The 16,189-nt window shown below is 52.7% G+C and overlaps 2 protein-coding genes across 3 annotated transcripts in view; one reads left to right on the top strand and one right to left on the bottom strand.

The window, feature by feature from the left end:
• The window catches only part of ERGIC3 (ERGIC and golgi 3), a 19,639-nt gene extending 7,326 nt beyond the window's left edge, over positions 1-12,313 (top strand). Inside the window, exons 5-14 of one of the 2 annotated variants that reach the window (XM_011972393.1) lie at positions 2,000-2,093; positions 3,096-3,261; positions 3,395-3,452; positions 8,926-8,940; positions 9,584-9,615; positions 10,709-10,805; positions 10,883-10,947; positions 11,655-11,791; positions 11,876-11,931; positions 12,107-12,313. In XM_011972393.1, coding sequence (XP_011827783.1) covers positions 2,000-2,093; positions 3,096-3,261; positions 3,395-3,452; positions 8,926-8,940; positions 9,584-9,615; positions 10,709-10,805; positions 10,883-10,947; positions 11,655-11,791; positions 11,876-11,931; positions 12,107-12,186 — 800 coding nt within the window. In that variant the 3' untranslated portion in view covers positions 12,187-12,313. The remainder of the gene's footprint in view (positions 1-1,999; positions 2,094-3,095; positions 3,262-3,394; positions 3,453-8,925; positions 8,941-9,583; positions 9,616-10,708; positions 10,806-10,882; positions 10,948-11,654; positions 11,792-11,875; positions 11,932-12,106) is intronic. The other variant, XM_011972394.1, reaches the window with a different exon arrangement.
• A 1,115-nt stretch (positions 12,314-13,428) lies between these two features.
• Positions 13,429-16,189, bottom strand: part of LOC105533866 (fer-1-like protein 4) — a gene marked incomplete at its 5' end in the record, with an annotated part of 63,308 nt that continues 60,547 nt past the window's right edge. Inside the window, 5 exon segments of the mRNA XM_011972447.1 lie at positions 13,429-13,747; positions 13,852-13,952; positions 14,036-14,319; positions 14,784-15,025; positions 15,203-15,408. Coding sequence (XP_011827837.1) covers positions 13,558-13,747; positions 13,852-13,952; positions 14,036-14,319; positions 14,784-15,025; positions 15,203-15,408 — 1,023 coding nt within the window.

Raw genomic sequence — 16,189 nt, 5'->3', positions numbered from 1 at the left:
AAGAATTAGCCGGGCATGGTGGCAGGCAACTGTAATTCCAGCTACTCGGGAGGCTGAGGCAGGAGAATTGCTTGAACCTGAGAGGTGGAGGTTGCAGTGAGCCGAGATTACGCCACTGCACTCAAGCCTGGGCAACAAGAGTGAAACTCCATCTCAACAACAACAAAAAAAACTGTAACCTTTTTTATGACCTAACCTCAGAAGTTGTATACCATCATTTCTGCAATAAACTAGTGGTTACACAGGTCAGCCTGTTGTGGGAGAGGACTACATAAGGGTGTGAATACTAGGAAGTGGGGATCATTGAAGTCATCTTGGAAACTAGTTTCCACAGAGTAAGGTCAGGATTTGGGGGAAAGAGGAATCTTAGGTTTGGGTAAATTTGGGGTTCCTGTTTTATACTCTGGTGATATTAAGAGGCAATTAGATGTACCAGTCTAGAATTTAGAGGAGTTATCAGTAGGTAGAGGGTAGTTTAAACAATTGGACTAAGTGAGGAAACTAGGGAGTAAATGTAGGTAGAGGAGAGGTCTAGGGCCTGTACCCTGGGCATCTCTAATTATTTAAAGTCAGGACAGGAAGGAAGATTGAGACAGATTAGCCATTGACATAGAAGATCCAAGAGGTGTCCCAAAAGCCAAGTGGAGAGAGTTTCAAGAAGAGAGTGAGCAGTTGTATCAGAAGCTACTGATAGTCCAGTAAAACGAGGAGTGAGAATTGACCATTGAAATTGACAACACAGAGATTCCTGGAGACTTTGAAAGGAACAATTTTGATACTGTTGAGGATGAGAATCTGATCAAAGAGCAATAAAGGAAGTGGAGACATTACCTATAGATGACTTTTGGAGTTTCACTGTAAGGGAGAGCTGAGAAATGGGGTGGGGTTTTAAAAGGAGAAAGTGGTAAGATGGTGGGTTTGGTGGTGAGAGCAAGTGAAGTTCTGTTGCTTCTCTTTTCGTAGTGGAAATTGAAAGCAAGGACATTAGCTAAGTGAAGAAAGGAAGGTTTTGGGAGCCTAAGGAGAGAGGAGAAGGTCTAAGTCACCTTAGAGAATGGGAGAGTGAACCGATTAGAGGAATGAAGTGGAATTGCCAGGCAGTCCTAAGGGAGTTTCAGGCAAGAAGTAGGTACAGAGAGTTGAATGGAACCAGGGTTTGGGTTTTGCTGGATTTGTAAAACGAAAGATGAGAGGAACAGGGAGTTGTGGTTATGTGCAAGAGAATAATTACAGTGGACCATGGGATTTAAGGAGGGAAGTGAGGACATGATAGTGTCAGTAGTGTCAAAGAATTGGTGGATTTCAGGTACTAAATAGTGAACTGGGAAAATAAGGGTAAGTAGTTGAAGACTCAGACACTTGAAGTTGAATTTGGGAAGGTTTGCAGTTATTGGCAATGACAGGATCTAGGTATGATTATGGAAATGGGTAGCCAAGGTGAGATGGCAAAATCAAGATTCTCATGAGTTGGGAGGTCAATATTCAGTATTGAAATCACCAGTTATGATGGGGTGACTAGAGTGAGGCAAGGAGCCGGTGCAGAGGGAGAGGTCTGAGGAGAAGCATCATGGCAAGGAGGTTAGTGGCATACATGTTGGAATTAGCTGAAATCCGTTTCCTCAGTTGCATTGGGCAAAGTCACTTCTCATCAGTGAGCCTCAGCATCTTCTCAATAAAACAGGGATAATTACCCCCACCCTCAAAGAGTCATTGTGGGGATGAAATGAGACGATGGTTGTGAAGTACAGTGATCTGTACCCAGCTAATGTTCAGTATTTACTGTTAACTGTTTTCTTACTGTTTCTTTTATTAAAAGAATTGATAAGTATGTAGAAGTACTTAGTGCCTGACCCGTAGCATGTACTACATGAATATTAGTTATTATTATAACTTTTATTTATCCCCAGGCCGCTGGCCAAAGAGCTTGTGCAGGGACTGGGGCCACCAATTTCACTGTGTCTGGCCCCAGCTGATGCCTCTGCTTCTCCCCTCCCCTTAGAGCTTGGGAAAGTCGAGGTGACGGTGTTTGACCCTGACTCCCTGGACCCTGATCGCTGTGAGAGCTGCTATGGCGCTGAGGCAGAAGATATCAAGTGAGCCAGGGGGAGTGGGAGCAGGGTTTCCATCAGGTGCCGTGTGTCAGTCAGCCTTAGCCTCAGTCAGACTGGCAGTTGGGGAGGTCAGACCAAGAATCTAGAGTGGGCGGGTATGTGCCTCTGTCATTGATCCTGGTGCAGGTGACTGAGGCTTTGTGACCAGTCCCCACCTGGGAGCTACAGACCTAGAGATGAAGCTGAAGTGGTCTCTGCTCTTCTGCCTAGAGAAACGGTTCACAGGTGGTCTCTGGAGTCCGGCTGCCTGGGTTCTTGCCCTGTTTCGTTGGGCCAAGCCATGTAACCTCTCTATGTGAAGAGGGATGATAATAACATCTTCTTGTAAGAGTCACATATGGATTAGCTGTATACTGTGTGTAAATCACTGAGGTGGAAGGTCCGGCCCAGATTATCAGACCCTCAGTATCTGATAACTACTGCTGTGTTTCCCAGGCCCTGACTTCCACAAGACTGATTCAGCAGGTCTGGAGTGGGGCCTGGGAATATGTACTTCCATCTTTTTTGGTTGTGGAAAAATATGTGACACAAAATATACCATTTTAACCATTTTTAAGTGTGCAACTCAGTGGCATTAGGTATCTTCACAGTGTCATCCAGTCACCACTGTCTGTCCTAAAACTTGTCATCACCCCAAACAATGGGAATATATATTTTTCACAGTCCTACTCTGGGCACAATGGCTCACACCTGTAACCCCTAGCACTTTGGGAGGCCGAGGTAGGTGAATCACTTGAGCTCAGGAGTTTGAGACCAGCCTGGGCAACACAGCAAGACCCTATCTCTACAGAAAATTTTAAAAATTAAAAAAAGAAAACAGTCCTTCTGCCACTGAGGAAACACATTTGGAGAACGTTTGGTGGTCAGGGATGAGTCTAGCAGAGCCTTCATTAGCAGGCAGAGCTGCTCGGGCTCTATTTCCCCAGATGCCAGCACTGGACTTGTGCCTCTTTGACACTCTCACCGTCACTCCCTGCCCTACAGGTGCTGTAACACCTGTGAAGATGTGCGGGAGGCATATCGCCGTCGAGGCTGGGCCTTCAAGAACCCAGATACTATTGAGCAGTGCCGGCGAGAGGGCTTCAGCCAGAAGATGCAGGAGCAGAAGAATGAAGGCTGCCAGGTGTACGGCTTCTTGGAGGTCAATAAGGTATCAGGAGAGATCAAGGCAAGATAGGGCCAGCTGGGCTGGGCAAGCTCCACTGGGAACCGAGGGCCCACTCAGGCCCTGAGTAGGCAAAAGGAGGACACAGCCAGAGAATGAGAGAGAATGTTCCTTACAGGTGGCCGGAAACTTCCACTTTGCCCCTGGGAAGAGCTTCCAGCAGTCCCATGTGCACGGTGAGTGATCTGCCCCTGCTGGAGAGATTTAGATGCTGGCTACCTTCTTGGTGAGTTTGAGTGGTCCTCTCCTGCCTGCTGCTCATTTGTCTTTGGCAACCATTTGGCCAGAGCAGGCCATCTCGGCAGCAGTTTGGCACAGTGGCTAAGAGCACAGGCCGAGGAGCCAGACTGCCTGCATTCAGATACCAGTTTCAGACCTTATTGGCTGTGTGACTTTGAGAAGGTTTCTTCATCTTTTTGATTCCTGTTTTCTACTTTATAAAATGGTGATGAGGGCACTTATCTCACAGGGTGTGTGTGCAGGTTAAAGATGATAGCACGGAGCCTGGCTTGTGGTAGGTGCTTGTTGAGATGGTAGCCGCCAGTGTCCGACGATGACCTGTGCATGAGGCTTTGGGAGAAGCAGAGCTAGGTTGGAGCACAGGTTCTGCCACTCCTGAGCTATGTCATATTTGGGAAATACTGAGCCCTATTCAGGTGCTTCTTCTGCAAAATGGGGATGATGATAATAGTACCCACTCATAGGGCTGCTGGGGTGAACAAATGAGATTTATTCTCATTCATTTGTTCATTCAGGCATTCACAAAATATTTAGTAATCACCTACTAGTCTAGTTGCTAAGGGTATAGTAGTGAACAGAGTCTGTGCCCTCAGAACATTCTAGTAAAGAAATAGACAATAAGTATATAAAATATAAATAGTCCCCAATTTAAAATGATTCATCTTGTAATTTTTTACTTTATGATGGGTATTACATGCATTTTTCCCTTAACGATATTTTCTTTTTCTTTTTTTTTTTTTTTTTTTGAGTCTCACTCTGTCGCCCAGGCTGGAGTGCAGTGGCATGATCTTGACTCACTGCAACCTCCATCTCCCGGGTTCAAATGATTCTCCTGCCTCAGCCTCCTGAGTAGCTGGGTCTACAGGTGCGTGCCACCACGCCCAGCTAACTTTTGTATTTTTAATAGAGATGGGGTTTCATTACGTTGGCCAGGCTGGTCTTGAACTCCTGACCTCAAGTGATCCGCCCACCTCGGCCTCCCAAAGTGCTGGGATTACAGGCATGAGCCACTGCACCTGGCCAACTTACAATGAGTTTATTGGGACCTAACCCCAGTGTAGGTCAGGAAGCATCTGTGTATGGTATTATCAGATGCTGTTAAGTCATGTGGACCAAAACAAGGCAGGATAAAGATGGTAGTGGGGAGGGGCTAGGGTAGGGCAGGGAGGGTCCTATTTTAAATATGGAGGTCAGGGAAAGACTCCTTGATGAGGTAATATTTGAGCAAAGACCTGAAGACAGTGAGGGAGCCAGCCATATGGATGTCTGGGGAGGAAGTGTTACAAGCAGAGGTAACAGTAAATGCAAATTCCTGAGGCTAGAATGTGCTTGGCAAGTTCAAGATATAGTAAGAAGGTCAGGGTGGCTGGAGCAGAGGAGCATGCTTAGAAATGAAGTGAGAGAGGCCGGGTGCAGTCACCCACACCTGTAATCCCAGCACTTTGGGAGGCCGAGGCGTGTGGGTCACCTGAGGTCAGGAGTGCAAGACCAGCCTGGCCAACATGGTGAAACCCTGTCTCTACTAAAAATACAAAAATTAGCTGGGTGTGGTGGCGCACACCTATAAACCCAGCTACTCGGGAGGCTGAGGCATGAGAATTTCTTGAACCTGGGAGGTGGAAGTTACAGTGAGCTGAGATCGTGCCATTGCACTTCAGCCTGGGTAACAGAGCAAGACTCCGTCTCAAAAAAAAAAAAAAGTGAGAGAGGTCACAGGGCCATATCATGCAGGGCTTGCGGGGGCATTGTAGGGACTCAGGCCTTTACTCTGCATGAGATGAGAAGCCATTGTAGGGCTTTGAAGAAGGTGAGGGATGATCCAACTTAACTTAAAAGGTAAGCGGCTCTCCAGCTGCTCTGTGGACAAGACTGGACAGGGGAAAGGACGGAAGCAGAGAGTCCCTTTAGGAGGCTCTTGCAGTGATCAATCCAGGCAAAAGATGGTGGGGCTCAGCCCAGAGTGGCAGTGGAAGTGGTGGGAAGTGACTGGCTTCTGGATGTATTTTGAAGGTAGAGCTGAGAAGAGTTCCTGATGGGCATTAGGGACAAAGGAAAAAGGAGTCAGGGATACCTTCAAAGTTTTGTACCTGAGTAGTAAGAAGGATGGAGTTGCCTATAATCCTAGCACTTTGGGAAGCCGAGGCAGGTGGATTGCCTGAGCTCAGAAGTTAAGAGACCAGCCTGACCAACATGGTGAAACCCTGTCTCTACTAAAAATACAAAAAATCAGCCGGGTGTGGTAGTGTGCGCCTGTAGTCCCAGCTACTCAGGAGGCTGAGATAGGAGAATTGCTTGAACCTGGGAGGCGGATGTTGCAGTAAGCTGAGATGATGCCATTTCACTCCAGCTTGGGTGACAGAGCAAGATTCCATCTCCATTAAAAAAAGAAAAGAAAAGAAAAGGATGGAGTTGCCATTTAACAAGATGAGGAAGACTCAAGGCAGGTTTAGATGTTCGGAAATGGGATCTTACAGCTGGTATTCGGCTTTTGACGCGTTCAGACCACTAGCGTCTAGGTGTCCTTCTAGACACACAAGGTGTCAAGTAAGTAGTTTTCCATTCAAGCCTGGAGTTCAGGGAGAGGACTTGCCTGGAGATGCAAATGTTGGCATCATCCAGCCACGGGACTGGATGAAATCACCCTGGAGGGGAGGGTAGATGGAAAAGAGGGGAGCTCAAAGGGCTGGGTGCCAGGCCTCCCACATTAGAGGCTAAAGGTGTCGGGGGAACTGACAGGGGAGACCAGTAAGAAACCTTGGTGGAGGAGGAGTGTAAGCCAGGCAGGATGTGGCAGGATGCCGCACTCTGACAGGTGTTTCAGATACCGCATCAGATGCTTCTGGATGTCTAGCAGGAATTGGCCATGGGATATACGATGTAACAGTCATTTATTATAGCCTTGCCTGAGTCATGGGAGGGGTGTGATAGGACCACCCTTGAGTGGGTCCAGGAGGGAATGGGAGAGGAGTTGGAGCCAGTGAGTACTGACAGTTCTATAGTGGAATCTGCTTAGGGGAGGAGAGAGCATGAACTGAAGCTGGAGAGAAATGTGGAGTCGAGGGAGGCTTTTCTAAGGACAGTGATGTAGCAAAATGTTAATATGCCGTTGGAAATTACTGACTAAAGAGACCATAAGTGATGCTCTAGAGACTAGACAAACAATGACCGGAGTGAAGTCCTGGAGAAAGAAGACAGAATCTGGTGCCTTACACATGTGGAAAGGCGAAACTTAGCAATAGGAGGAAAGGCAGGCTCTGTAGGTCTAGGTAGGGTGGTAGCTGGGGTGGCAAAAGTACATGGAGAGTCTCTTCTGAGTCCTCCTGTCTTCTCTGTGTTGTAGGAAGGAAGGTCCTCAGTTGAGAATGAGAAGAGAGGGAAGGAGGTATTGGAAATTTGAAAGAAAAGGTGTGACTGGTCATTTGGGGGTGGGAGAATGCGTGGACTGGGGAGACTGAGTAAGATTGATGCAGCACTAGGGTCTCCCTGGAGTCTGCGGCTGTGAATGGAAAGAGACCAGTCAGCGTGGTCATCTGTGTGGGAATGGACTCAGTAGACAGAACGTTGGAATCGCCTTGGGTTTGGTGTTGCCAGGTGCCTGCAATGGTGAGGGAGTCAAATATGTAAAGAAGTCATCCTGATTCTGGACCACAGCCTATAAGTTAGGAAAGGAGGAAAGACAGGATGTGGGGAAGCCAGTGAGGGGCAGGAGGAACAAGTCCTGAGTGTGGTGTCAACAAGTTATCAGAATTGGTGGACTGGAGGAAATTAGAAAGCTAGTGGAACATGAGTTGCTTGAAAGTGAAGTCACGGAAGGGGCTTTGTTAATGACAAAGCTTAGGGAATGGCCAACAGATCAAGTGGCTCAGGTAGGCAGAGCACAAGATCAGGAAGGAAAGGATGTCCAGGAACTGGGGGGCCAGGGTACTAGAAGGATCATCTACGTGGATATGGAAATCACTAGAAACTGACAGAGGTAGTACAGGAGAGAGTGGCAGGCAGTTGCCCAAGCTGTTGAAAAATGGCAGGGGAGAACAGTCCTGGAGGCTCCATGTAGATAGCTAGGTGACTGAAACAAGCAGGGCTGCTTTGTCATGAGCTTCAAAGCTGGGGATTTTTTTTTTTAAGACTGGAATGCCATGGTGTGATCTTGGCTCACTGTAGCCTTGACCTCCTGGACTCAAGAGATCCTCCCACCTCAGCCTCCCAAGGAGCTGAGACCACAGGCACATGCCACCATGCTTGGCTCATTTTTCCTTTTTTTTTTCGCAGAGACAAGGTCTTGCCATGTTGCCCAGGCTCCTGGGCTCAAGTGATCTTCCTGCTTGGCCTCCCAAAGTGTTGGGATTAGAGATGTGAGCCATTTTGCATTTTTAAGGCAGATAAAGGGAAAGTGATCTGGAAATGGCAGTAAGGAGGAAGAAAGACTTCTCTTTAGGCCAGGGAGGAGGTTGTGTATGGAGAGAAGACAGTCACACATTGAGGGGATGCCAGGGAGTTAGTGCCTGGAAGGAAGAGCCAGGCTGAAGCAAGAAAGTGAAGAGGAACCCAGGGGTTGAAGGCAGGGCTGGGGAAGGTGGGAGTTGGGGTCACAGTAAAGCTTGGACAGAGCCGCGTGGTGACAGAGCCCAGGCTGTGAAGATGGCCTCTCAAAGTGGTTGAGGTGAACAGGAGGGTAGCTCTGCTGGTCTTCAGGGCAGTCTGTGGGGGTGGGTGCTGGAGGACCCTGTAGAGCTCTGGAACCCCCTCTTCACTTTGGAGGAAGCTGGGAGAAAAGGGTCTTGCTGGGATGATAGGAAGATGATCAGTGTCAAGCTGTTGGCACAAGGCCTGGCAGGCACTCAGTAGGACACAGAGCCAGAATGGCAGCCTCTCAGCCTGGGACTGTTAGACTTGTGGATCCCAGGGCCAGGGGTGCTCTGTAACTGGAAGGATGTATAAACACAAAGCTACACTTGCCTAAGGCCAGAGATCTGGCTGAAGTGAGGCCTGGTAGTGAGTTTCTAATATCCTTGTTGATTGGGTCCGGGGTGGGTAATAATCTCTTACAGTGTAAAGTTTACAAGTATTTTTCCATCTTAGATCCCACCTGATCCTTAGGACAGCCCTTTGCAAAGGAGAACACTGAGGCCCAGAAAGGGCAAGTGATTTGCCCAAGGCCATACAGTCAGGAACTTGGCTCCTTGGGCTCTAGGCCTCTTGTCTTTCCTAGGCCACTCTGTCTCCTGCTCCTCTCTGGCCAGATTAGTTCACTCTCGAGGAGGGGCCCAGGTGGAGGCTTGTTAGCTGGGGCCAGACTGTGTTGCTGAGGCAGAATGTTCCTGTCTTCCTTCCTGCCACATGTCTTGCTCCATAGTTCTTATTGTGAAGCTCTGAATCTGTCTTCTCTCTCCTCCCTCCCCCATGCTGCAGTACATGCTGTGGAGAGTAAGTGGCCCCGCCCCCCAGGGAGGCCAAGCCCCCACTTCTGGGGCAGCCTGCCCTACCGGGATGCGGGGAGGTTGGATGGGTCTGTGATTGGGTCTTCTCTGACCTGGTTGCTGGGTGACTATAAAAAGGACTGGGATGTATCTTTGAAGTATGGTTCCTTGCAGCAGGAGGGATTGAGGCTAGAGGGCAGGAGTAACTTGTTCTGGAACAGTTGGTATAGGGTCCCCATGGGATTTCCTCTGGGGACCTTTGGGGGTGGAGGCAGGGAACGCGTGGATGGCATTCTCGGGTCCCACCTCACTTTGAGGTTCAGTGATTTGCCATCAGCTCCAGTTAGAGCCCATAGTCGGTGGGTTTTGTTTTTGGAGATGCAGGCAGGGCCATGCTGGGAGTGAAGGCCTAGAGTTCCCTGTGGATGTCAGGGAGGAACCAGGGTCTGTTCTTATCACTCCTGAGGAGGGCATGAACTCTCACACAGGCCCAAGGCTTGCCCTTTCCGGCCGTCCTTAAGCAGGACCAGGAGGGGCCAGGCTGGAGAGGGAGTGAGGGGTCAGAGAAGACAGGTGGTTTGCAGTCTAGAGGGAGGAGTGAGGCGGCCAATGCTGCTCCTACTGATGACACCTTCTCCCTTCTCTCCTAGTCCATGACTTGCAGAGCTTTGGCCTTGACAACGTACGTACCAGATGGAAACCATGGAGGGCAGGTGGGGGTGGGAGGCTTGGTTGCTGCCTTCATTTCCTTGTAGGAACATCCTGGGATCAGGGAGTGCTTATAGAAAAATACACCATGTTCTGAATGGGGATCCAGCCTGAGGGTTGAGAGTGACTTTTGAACTGAGCTCTGAGCAGGCTAGGGGCAAGGTTGGGGTTGGAAAAAGCATGCTAGACCGACAGACCTCAGCACAAGGTCAGGTGGGATCGTGGCCCTTCTAAGGAACTGCAGGGCAGGTGTGGATGGGTGAGGCTGGAGAAGTCAGCAGGGACCAGACCACACAGGACTCAGAGGCCACGCTGAGGAGTCACATCTTTCTCCTGAGAACAGTGGAAAGCTGTTGGCCTTCTTTAAGCAGAGTCATGACATCATCAGACTTGCATTTTCTGAAAGATCCTTCCAGTGACTGAGTTGGATACACAGGGGAGCAAGAAGGGAGCGCATCTGGGGGCTCACAGCCTCCAGCCTCAGCCTCCATAGCCTGGACCTCCAGGCAAAACCAGCACCTGCCACTCTGTGTGCGCCTAACCTATGAGTGAAGCTGGTATTTTAAGAAATCTGAAACCTGGCCAGCCATGGTGGCTCATGCCTATAATCCCAGCACTTTGGGAGTCTGAGGCAGGCGGATCACCTGAGGTCGGGAGTTCGAGACCAGCCTGGTCAACTTGGTGAAACCCCATCTCTACTAAAAATACAAAGATTAGCTGGGCATGGCAGCGCACGCCTGTAACAGCTACTCAGGAGGCTGAGGCAAGAGAATTGCTTGAACCCAGGAGGCAGAGGCAGTGAGCCCAGATCACGCCACTGCTCTCCAGCCTGGGCAACAGAGTAAGACTTTGTCTCAAAAAAAAAAAAAATTCTGGAACCCCAGGAGTTTGCAGGCTGTGGAAAGAGGAGTTTCTAGGTGAGGAGTGGGGGATACCTGTCCCAGGGATGTTGTCCCCTTAGGGCCATAGCCTCCCCCTTCTCCCACATCTCCACAGACAGACCCAGGTGTCCCTGTCTGCTACTGTCATCAGAGCTTTGGATGAGCTCTGGATGGTGTTGTTTGCAGATCAACATGACCCACTACATCCAGCACCTGTCATTTGGGGAGGACTATCCAGGCATTGTGAACCCCCTGGACCACACCAATGTCACTGCACCCCAAGGTACCAGCCCGGGAGGCAGCCCCCAGCCACAGAAGGCCTGCCGGGCACCCGTACCCAGTGCTTTGTTTTCCCCTCAGCCTCCATGATGTTCCAGTACTTTGTGAAGGTGGTGCCCACTGTGTACATGAAGGTGGATGGAGAGGTGAGTCAGGGAGCTCCCTACCCTCTAGAGTCTCCTGCGTGCTGCCAAGCACTGGAGTTCCTGCATTTTATTCCGTCAGCCTGGGGAGTGAAAACTGCCTCGTCCTCACATGGTGGATGACAGACTGAGGCCCAGAGAGGGTGGGGGATTTGCCCTCCCAGCAGAGTGCAGGCCTGGGGCTGTCCGATTCAAAGCGTCTGCTCTTTGCGCTGTCCTCACCGCCTCCATCTGTTCCTCTGGTGCCCATCGTCTGCCTGCCTCACTGTCCCCTGTGGTCTGCCTGGGCTGGGGGTTAGTCAGGGCAAGCCTCTGTGTACCCGTTCCCGAGGGTGCCGTGGCCTGTGGAGCAGCATCTCAGCAGAGTGGCAGGATGCAAGGGACTGAGGGCAGAGGAAGTCAGTTCAGCCTTGGTGGTGCGTCTTTGGAGAGTTGCTTCTCAGCCTGGACCCCTGTGAGAACACCCACTAAATGCTGCCAGGATAGGTAAACTGTAAAGAGCTGGCATCTGGAGGGGAAGGCTGAGGCCAAGGCTAGGAGAGGGGGTCTGGCAGGCCAGGCCTTGCAGTGCAGGCCACCAGCACAGTGCCATGTTTTCTCCCCGCACGGTCAAGGCTCAGCAGGAAAGGGGAAGGAGCAGGGGTGGGGCTGATGGTGGCTGAAGCCAGGTCCTAGCCCTAGCCCTGGTCTAGGCTCCCCTCCCACCCCAGGTGCTGAGGACAAATCAGTTCTCTGTGACCAGACATGAGAAGGTCGCCAATGGGCTGTTGGGCGACCAGGGCCTTCCCGGAGTCTTCGTCCTCTATGAGCTCTCGCCGATGATGGTGAAGCTGACAGAGAAGCACAGGTGAGGGCAGGGGCAGAGCGGCCTCTGGGGGCCTGAGCCTGAGGGAGGAGTGTGCCTGCTGAGCCCACCCGCTCCCTCCACCAGGTCCTTCACCCACTTCCTGACAGGCGTGTGCGCCATCATTGGGGGCATGTTCACAGGTAAGAGGCCCAGGGTGCCTGTGAGCTGTAGGGTGGGGAGAGTAAAGCCTGGGTGCCCCAGGTTTGGTTGGGGGTGAAGGGGCAGATGCTGGCCTGGCCAGTTAAGTGACAAGGCTCTCAGCGTCAAAAGCCAAGGCCCCCACTGGGCCAGTGCCAGCCCTTGTCTCTCTCCCAGTGGCCGGACTCATCGATTCACTCATCTACCACTCAGCACGAGCCATTCAGAAGAAAATTGATCTAGGGAAGACAACGTAGTCACCCCTCAGCGCTTCCTCTGTCTCCTGTCTCTCCCTGGCTTGTGGTTGTCCCCCAGCCTCCGCCACCCTCCACCTCCTCAGTCAGCCCCAGCCCCAGGTTGATAAATCTATTGATTGTGATAGTACTCACTGGTCTCCGTGTGATCCTTGCCATGGCTAAAGCCTCATCCTGGCCACTCATTGAAGGCAATCGTGACTGATGGATCGGGGCCCAGAGCCCGCAGGAGCCCCTACATGGGCATCTCCTAGTTGACTGACTGGGGTTTATTCAAACCAGACTCATGTCCAGCCCACAGCCCTGGGTCCCGCCCTCCACTGTGGTCCTCAGACCTCTCGGGTTCAGCCCCAGGGCTCACTTGGACCTTTTTAGCGTGAGCTTCCTGGAGCCACCATGGCCCCCAGGCCACTAATTCAGGGCCCTGGGTGCAGATTGGGGCTTGCCACTTCATTGATGGGTAAAGCTGGGGTCGCTCTCCACCACCCTGGGCTCAGTCCACCTGATCCTGTCACACTCACTGATCCCACTCTGTGCCAAACCCCGCCCGCGCTGGCTCTCACTGCAGTGAGGAGTCCCTCCAGGTCCTTTGCAGTCTCCTAGGTGGAAGCAAAACTGAACATCAAGGTGGGAAGGTGGGAAGGTAGCAGTGGCCATTCTGGAGCAGGGCCAGCACCAGACCCCTGGCTTGGGGCCTAATCAGGGTTTCTCGTTAGAACTCTGGCTACATGTGGAGAAGCAGGGCCCAGCGACCTCACCAGTCTATGGCCCAGGGAGGTAGGGGTACCTAAACAACCAGTTTATCAGATCATCTCTCGAATGTTGATCTAAGACTGTGGCAGGGGAAAAGCAAGAGAAAGGGGAAAGGAAGCGAAGTCAGGTAGTGACAGCAGAACCTCTGGAGTCAGACCCGAGATCCAGCTCTGATGGAAGCCTCTCTCAGGGATGGTGAGGAATGGACAGGTTAATGGAGTCTGTCAGGTCCTTAGCTGTCCTGGAGCAGTGGAAGCCAGAAACAGGTGAGGTGAGAGGGACCTGGCCGCCAGCAGGAGCAGGAGCCGTGGTGGAGCTGCTCAGAGGGGGTCATAACTCAGCTGCCGAGGCCCTTTTCTTCCCTGCAGTGGGGATGGGGGCAGCCTTCTATCCCTGTGCATTCTCCAAGTAAGCCCCCAGCACCTGAGCCACCCAAGAACATCTGTTCTCTGCCACCTGGAGCGCCAGCCTTGGACAGCACGTGACCACGGGTCAGTGGCTGTGATAGGTTTATTCAGAGGAAGCGCTGGACTCTCGGGTAGCTCACGTTGGCAAGAAAGACTTCCAGGAGCAGGCGTTGAAGGGGTGGCACCCTGGGTGAGTGTCCAAGGTCAGTGAGAGTCACTTGTGGAGGGGACGGAAGATGACCTGGCTGATTTGGCCAGGGATGGTGTAGAAGACCAGGAGGAGGAAGACGATGAGCAGCGCCAGTAGCAGCAGCAGCACCAGGATGCGCCAGTACCGGCGCCAGATGAAGAAGACAAAGGTCTTCAGCGGGTTCACAAACCAGTTGAAGGAAGTTTTGGGGCGGCTGTTGAGGAGAAGGGTGGTGTCAGGATGAGAAGGTGGCCCCTTGGGCACCCCCGCCTCCCCCATCGGCCCAGGCTGTGGCCCCGGCCCCCGTGCCTGACTCACCTGGGTTTCTCCAGAGGCTCTGGCTCCTTCCGCCCCTTCCCCACCGGCCGTTTCTCAGCCTCCTCCACGGTCAGCAGCTCAAACTCTGCCTCTACCTTGCCCTAAAAAAGACACTCCTGCATCACTGGGAGCACAGGGCCGGCTCAGGCCCCAGCTCAGCCTGGCCTCCGCCACGGGCACCCACCGTGAGGATGTACACGTTGCCACCCGTGTCTGTGAACTCCAGGTCTTCTGGCCAGCCCTTCCTCCTCCTCTGCTTTCGCTTCTTCCTGCTGGCCTGAGCCTCCTGAGCCTCCCGCTCCACGTCCTCTGCCTCCTTCAGCTTCACTACCGGCCACCAGCCTCGCAGGCGGCGGCAGCGAAACAGATTGCATCTCGGCCCGGCCCCATCACGGGCCAGCCGCACAGAGCAGAGCTCGGGGCCCCGGGCCCCACGCACCATGTCCGGTAGCTGCAACTCCAGGGATCCTGCAAGTCCAGAGCACACCGGGTTAGGCATGGGATCAAAGTCTCATTGTGCCAGGGGTGAGGAGGCAACACACCAAGGTTGTAAGTTGGGGCATCTGAAAGTTGCAGTGTGTGGTCAGGCCACAGTTATGGACCACCCAAACCACAGCCCAGCGGTCTACCCATTGCCACTCCCCAGTGGAAGAGGGCCAGGGGTTGGGAGCAGAGTGTCAAGGAGCAGAGGCTGTGGAGTCAGTGTCAGGGTGACAAGCTAGGGTCAAATCAGAGTTGAATCAGAGACTTGGTGGGAATGGAGGTTACTGTAGTCTGGGCTCAATTAACTCAGTAATTAGGCCAGAAAGCAAAGGTTTCAGACCTCGGGTCCAAAATCCTGATTCAAGATTGGGTCAGAGTAGGGAACCAGGGGACAGAGGTGAGGGCTGGAGGCAGGGGCTGAGGGTGGGGAAGGCTAAGCAGTGCAATACCAAGGAAGTCGTTGGCGGAGATGCGGTCATAGTCCCAGACCTGCAGGACCAGCACTGCGGGCTGCCGAAACTCGGCCTCCTCCAAGGCGAAGGGTCCAGGCCGGCGCCGGACGCTTACCTCCCGCTCCGTGGGCAGGTAGTCGAAGCGGAACACAAAGCGCCAATTGAAGTTCCCCTCCCCAGTCAGGGAGTTGAAGTGAACATCTGTCTCCTGCTTGTCATGCTCCAGCCCCTTCACCCAGCTGGGGCCGGGTTGGGTGAGTGTCAGGGCTGGAGCTACACGGAGAACCCACTCCTCACCCAGCTCTCAGCACCACGGAGGGCCTGGGGACCGGGCTCTGGACTCAGCCCGAGGGCCCACACCCATTTACAGTCCCCCCTTAGTGCACTGCCATTGCCCCACCTGGCCTGCAGTCTACCTCTTCACATAGATGTCACTCGACATCTCTCCGGTGAGTGGATTCACGTCATCCAGAACCACATCTTCCGTGTTCCAGATGACAACTCTGAGCTCATAGCTGTGGGGCACATTAGGGGGTGGCTTCAGACTCTCGAGCGGGGCCCTGAAAGAGGCTGCAGGAAACAGGAGGGACCTGGGCCTGGCCCACTGACAGTCACTGGGCACCTGTGTGCCCAGCAGGGGAATCCAATGCCTGTGGTCCCATGAAGGGACAGCCCCAGGTGTCACTGACCACCCTGGCCATAGCAGATGACATCAGGAATGGTCTGCTGGGCCAGCAAGGTTCTCCTTCCTGTGAATTTGGAATCAGGACCCTGTACCACTGCATGGTGTGGCATCAGATGCAGAGCTGGAGCCACTACAAGCCAGAGTTTGGGGATGTAGAAAAGTGAGTGAACAGAGAAAGCCAGTCTGCAGGGAGAAGAGGGAGGATGAGAGACGGGGGACGAGAGTGAGCGTACAGTGCCTGAGGGACAGGAGGGCTGTGACACTCTGGACCCTACCCTCATGTAGCCCTGTCCTTGGCTGCCATGGGGTTGCCTGGGTAGCTGTTTTCTCCAGCCCAGCATCAACTTCCCCTCATTTGTTGACAGCACCATGATTTTCTGCTGGTGACCCGCCCCCGCCCCAACCACCCCTCCCCACCACCACGGTCAATCTATGGGATTCTGGTGGGGCAGGCCCCTCCCTCCCTGGCTGGGCAGGGTCGGGGAGACATCCCTGGACTGGCCGATTCCAGTATTACAGCCCCCTGGCCACAATGATTGTTTCAGGGCACAGCATTTGACCCAAGCTGGTCTACTGAGTCAGCCCTGAGGCTTTTGCTGTAACTGGGAAAGAGGTGTTTGTTTCCGCTCAGGTGGCCTGGCTAAGATGTAAGCCTCCTTTGGGAAGCCGAGACGGGCGGATCACGAGGTCAGGAGATCGAGACCATCCTGGCTGACAC

This window comes from Mandrillus leucophaeus, unplaced genomic scaffold, assembly GCF_000951045.1.
Source record: "Mandrillus leucophaeus isolate KB7577 unplaced genomic scaffold, Mleu.le_1.0 Scaffold129, whole genome shotgun sequence".
Taxonomy (NCBI): domain Eukaryota; kingdom Metazoa; phylum Chordata; class Mammalia; order Primates; family Cercopithecidae; genus Mandrillus; species Mandrillus leucophaeus.
Note: the sequence above shows the minus strand (reverse complement) of the source record. Positions and strands in the feature narration are given on the sequence as shown.